Genomic DNA, 5000 nt, shown 5'->3' on the forward strand with positions numbered 1-5000 from the left:
AAATCATTGCCATATTTGTGGATGCAAACAGTGGACATCAGATTAGCTCCCTTTGTGTATGGGCTGTTCAATGGAAGCCTTTGCAACTAAGTTTGAGATGTAACTACCCTACCCATAAAAAGGTACTATAATAGTAAGAACAATAAGGGGACTTTGTTGAGATCAGTAATGAGTTTGAGGTATTGGGTTCATTATTGAGAAGAAAATTTGTCTTGGAAACTCCATTGAACACTGCTCATGATCACCGAAAATAATTTGATGTCACACAAAATTAATGATTTAGTTATGTTATCATGAAAGACCCACGATCAGGTTGCAAACCATTGATTTATTGCAGAGCTCTCAAGTCTCACGCATTGAGCGTTAGTTTAGCGCATTTCGATGCAATCTAACACTCTCATGCCGACAGGAGCATTTCTCATGCATTGGCACTTTTCTCATAGGTACAGTGTAACTCTACCTTAAAGGCTTTAAAACTTTAAGAAGTGCTCATGAATTCTGAATTTGTTCCTTCACTGGCACTGAACTTCGGCTAATGTTCAGGCTGTTCATGTGCAACCAATTTTCTTGTTTCTTCAGGACTTTCACCTGTTAATGTATAAAGTACACTGTATAGGCTGATATGTTAGCTCTGGCTGACCATAATAAGGTGGGCTCTTTTAGCAAGCAGCATAAAAAAACCAAAATTGCAGACTTGACGGAGCATATCCAGCAATTTGAGAAGTGCAAATTAAAAAAAATTTCCAGCATGCCCCCAGACCGGTCACCCCCCTACAATTTTTTGGTTCCTCCAGCACAACAACACAGGACGCCTGTGCGTTTGTCGCTATCTTCAGCAAGCATCTCACTCTTTGGAAACTTAAGAATTGAGAGCTCTGTTATTGTATTAAATCGAAAAGTTCCATTCTTGTGTGTAATGAAGCAATAATTTGTGAAGTACATGTACATGGCCTTTCTTTATGTTTATTTCACTTTAGTATAAATACACAGGTGATTATACAAAATCGCGCGCTCTCATTGGCTCGCGATCTCAGATTATCAGCTGATAATCACCTCGACGGACAAAATGGCTGCCAGTAGTCGTTTTGCCTTTGTAAGTGAAGATGATTTCGCATTGAAATGTTTTTTTTTCTTTTTTTTAAATAATCACCTGTGTATCTATACTAAATCAATTATTCGCCTCAGGCTCAGTGATTATTGGTGAATATTCACCTCGACTTTGTCTCGGTGAATATCACTTCGCCTTTGGAGAATAATTGTTAAATATATCCATTCTTTATGGTTCGCGGTGATACGGACATATTTTTGAAGCCTTTCTTATTAAATTACAGTATAGATCTGCGACTCACATAAAAAATCATGGCATCTGTAAACGAGTGCTTTCTTCTTCACACGATCTCAAGAAAAAAATACTTAACCGAACCGCAAAATGAAAGCTAAAATTTTAAGAGAATGCTTAGGCCTAATCACTGAAGCGAGCGCTTAGGCTTAATCAGTAAACGACTGCTTTCTTCTTCACACGATCTCGTGAAAGGGAAAAATTTGATTCGTAAATGCGACTGTATTTGGTCGCAATTTCGAGTCCTGGTTTACCTTAAGCATGTAAATACATTGGACGGACCTACATGTACATGTAATTATTAGTTCTATAAATTGTTTAAATTTCCGCATAATCAACGCATGTTTACACATAATATGGCCAAAAATTTCCGCATAATCTTTAATTTTTTCTGCTTCCTTTCAGAAGCCCTGCATAATTGAGCACAACCTCTTAAAGTTGAATGCCTTCTTGTCTCTGCTGTAGTGGTTAAATCTCTCACTGTTTATTTTTGGTTTTGATTTCTTGAAAGGAGGAAACCTCTTTACCCAAGTTGTAGTGCAGGTATGTACCAAAGCATGATTGTACGAATTGACTGTCACACATGTGGTGTGCTTCCAAAAGGACTCATTTTTGAGAACAGGATCATCCACAAGTTACTTAAGCCAGTCTGAGGAGTGATGTCCGGAAGTGGGCATTAGCAAGATTATGTAGAAATGATAGAAGATCTTTCTAAAGACATTATATTTTGTCTTTAAATGCTTATATCACTAATTAATTCAGCGAAGCCCATTTTTTATTATTGGAAAGCAAATTAGCAGGCTAAATTGAAACTCTTTGCTATAGTGATCTAATATTACAAGTCATAATGATAGCAACTTGTTAGGAAAGATTATATGAAAAAGTGTTGAAGAGTCAATTGTTGAAACTGGATTGGCCTTCAGAAGACAGGTAACAAAACGAGAGCAGAAAACACAGTTCTGGAGGGGGAGGAGGGGTGGAGTTTGGGTCGGTTTAGGCACATGCCCTTCTGTACATGTAAAAGCATAATGATAAAGGGTAAGGCCATTTGAAATGCAGTTTCATGTATTCTCTTGGAGCCCCCCCCCCCCCCCCTAATAAAGAAGTCCTACGCGATCATAGCTTTTAAAAAATTTAGCATATCCTTCTCCCAAGTATTATAGTAGTAGTAAGAGTAATTGCGTTCCCCCTAATAGCCCATATTATTTTTACCAAAGTGTTTCTTATTGTTTAAACGTTGGTTGCCCAAGTATGAAGTAGTTAAGTTTTTACCAAGGGGCCAGCACTGAAAAACGAATCTGGCACTTGTTTCCCATTTATGAAGAGGTTGCCATTCCCTGGCCCATTCTCGACATTCTCGATTCCCTTCTCTATTCGCATTGTTTTTCGCCCCAACGCCTTTAATGTGTCCTGTAATTTCTTTTTGTATGTTTGTTAAGGACACGGAATAGCTCTGGCTCAAGGTTCGTCCACCCAATGCAGCTGGGCTAGCGTTAACACCACACTTAATGATGGCATCAGCCCCATGGCAGCAACATCACGAATTTGGCCCCAACAATAAACTTCAAGTCACCATTTTGGCTTCTGAGTGGGGATCCAGTAAAGGCGGACTTTCCACAATCAACAGAGAGTTGGCCATACAGCTGGCCAAATTCCCAGAAGTCCAAATCACATACTTTTTACCAAAATGCTCTGAGGAGGATAGGAAAGTAGCTCTCAGCCATGGCATAAACATTCTTGAGGGAACACCACGGCCTGGGTTTGAAGAACTGGATTGGCTAAGCTTTCCCCCAACACATTTGGAGATTGATGTAATTGTTGGTCATGGTGTGAAACTCGGTCGTCAAGCACGAGTTATTCGTGAGCATTACAAATGCGTGTGGTTTCAAGTAGTACACACTGACCCCGAGGAACTAGGCATGTTCAAATCTTACGAGAATCCAATCTTAAAGGGTGAAGAAATGTACAATGATGAAGTAGAGCTGTGCAAAATGGCTAATTTCGTTGTAGGAGTCGGGCCCAAGCTGGCAGAGGCCTTTCGCAACTATCTCCGCAGTTGTCAAAAAGATCAAGATGTTTTCGAGCTCACTCCCGGTATTATTGGTGAATTTGTCAGTATGATACAAATTTATAGGGAACAAAAGCATTTCACAGTTCTGGTGTTCGGTCGCGGAGATGCTGAAGACTTTGAGTTAAAAGGATTTGACGTTGCAGCAAGATCTGTTGCGGCATTACCTGACACTCGTCTAGTGTTTGTAGGAGCATCCGATGGAAAACAGCAGGAGATCGCAAATCGACTACTTGAATGCGGTATTCCTAAAAATCGCCTTAGGGTGAGATGCCAAACCCGAGAAGATTTGAAGCGATTATTCTGTGAGGTGGATCTTGTACTCATGCCCTCTAGAACAGAAGGGTTTGGTTTGACAGGTCTGGAGGCTCTGTCAGCTGGGCTACCTGTGCTCGTCAGCAAGAACTCTGGGTTTGGAGAAGCCCTGGACTATGTACCGTTTGGTCCTTCATTTGTTATTGACTCTGAGGATCCCAATGTGTGGACAGCAGCTATCAAGGCGATCTGGAACAAAAACAGGCAGACACGGCTTTATGAGGTTGAGAATTTGCGTAACTCCTATGGAACGAAATATAGCTGGTCTGAGCAGTGCAAATATCTTCTCAAAAAGATGATCAACGCAGTAAATGGTATGAATTAACAATGTATTTCAATCCCTTTCATATAACCAGTTAATAATTTATTTATTTATTTATTTATTTATTTATCAACTTTACAACTTTACAACAAGTGATGGAAAGTTGAGGGCGTGATCTACAGGACACGAAGTCCCGTATAAAGACCAACCTCACAATGACAAGAAAAAAAATACATGACAAAAAAACAAATGCTAGAAACACGCTCGCGCACATGCACACACAAAAACTGATGAAGCATTAAAACAATAAGAACAGCAATTTATATTATACAAGCGGCATTTACAACAAAATGTCTTCCAAGTTCGCATACGGTCGACGTCGAAATCAGAGTTAAGGTTAGAGAAGTAGTGCGAGAATAAGTTATGTTTAAAAGACGAAACAGAGGAGATATCACGAATAGAAGAAGAAAGACCATTCCAAAGGAAAACAATACGATTGAAGAAAGATGCTCGAAATAAAGAGGTACGACAGAAATTAGGAAGAAGCATATTGGCCTGATCGACTTGAACGAGTACGTGGTGAGCTCTGAGACGAGAAGGTCAAATACTGAGAAATGTCAACGTCAAAATTGCCCTGTTTGCATTTAAAAAAGAAAAGAAGGTCCTAGAGTTCAAGCCAGTAAGAGATAGGAAGAAGATTAAGCTTTATAAGGCGAAGGCGGTAAGGTAGTTCATAGTCACGCAGAATGAATTTAGTGGCCTTTCTTTGAACTCCCTCTAGGAGGGCAAGGTCGCGTCCAGAGCTTCGTGATGCCCAATCCTCGCTGGCGTAGGAAAGGTGAGATCTAACAAGCGCAATACGAAGTAGCCGCCTACTGCGAACATCAGTTATCTGGGCACATTTCCTACGAAGGAATCCCAGCATGCGGTTGGCCTTAGATGTACAGTGGGCAATATGGACGCACCACTAACGACCACGCCCAGATCTTTATGGGAGTCAGTGATACTAATAGGAG

At 40.3% G+C, this 5000-nt stretch overlaps 2 protein-coding genes across 2 annotated transcripts in view; both read left to right on the forward strand.

Moving 5' to 3' along the window:
- The window catches only part of LOC137997662 (uncharacterized), a 119096-nt gene that overhangs the window by 19458 nt on the left and 94638 nt on the right, over positions 1-5000 (forward strand). Inside the window, exon 3 of the mRNA XM_068843777.1 lies at positions 2779-4051. The gene's annotated coding sequence lies outside the window, so the exon portion shown is untranslated. The remainder of the gene's footprint in view (positions 1-2778; positions 4052-5000) is intronic.
- LOC137996113 (D-inositol 3-phosphate glycosyltransferase-like) lies at positions 2851-4047 on the forward strand. The gene has a single exon (XM_068841541.1). The coding sequence runs from the start codon at positions 2851-2853 to the stop codon at positions 4045-4047; it is 1197 nt and encodes a 398-aa protein (XP_068697642.1).

Source organism: Montipora foliosa, chromosome 3 (genome assembly GCF_036669935.1).
Source record: "Montipora foliosa isolate CH-2021 chromosome 3, ASM3666993v2, whole genome shotgun sequence".
Classification (NCBI taxonomy): Eukaryota; Metazoa; Cnidaria; class Anthozoa; order Scleractinia; family Acroporidae; genus Montipora; species Montipora foliosa.

What these genes read in the sequence shown, in the direction of transcription:
- LOC137996113 (XM_068841541.1), top strand. Translation starts at nt 2,851, where the DNA reads ATGGCATCAGCCCCATGGCAGCAACATCACGAATTTGGCCCCAACAAT.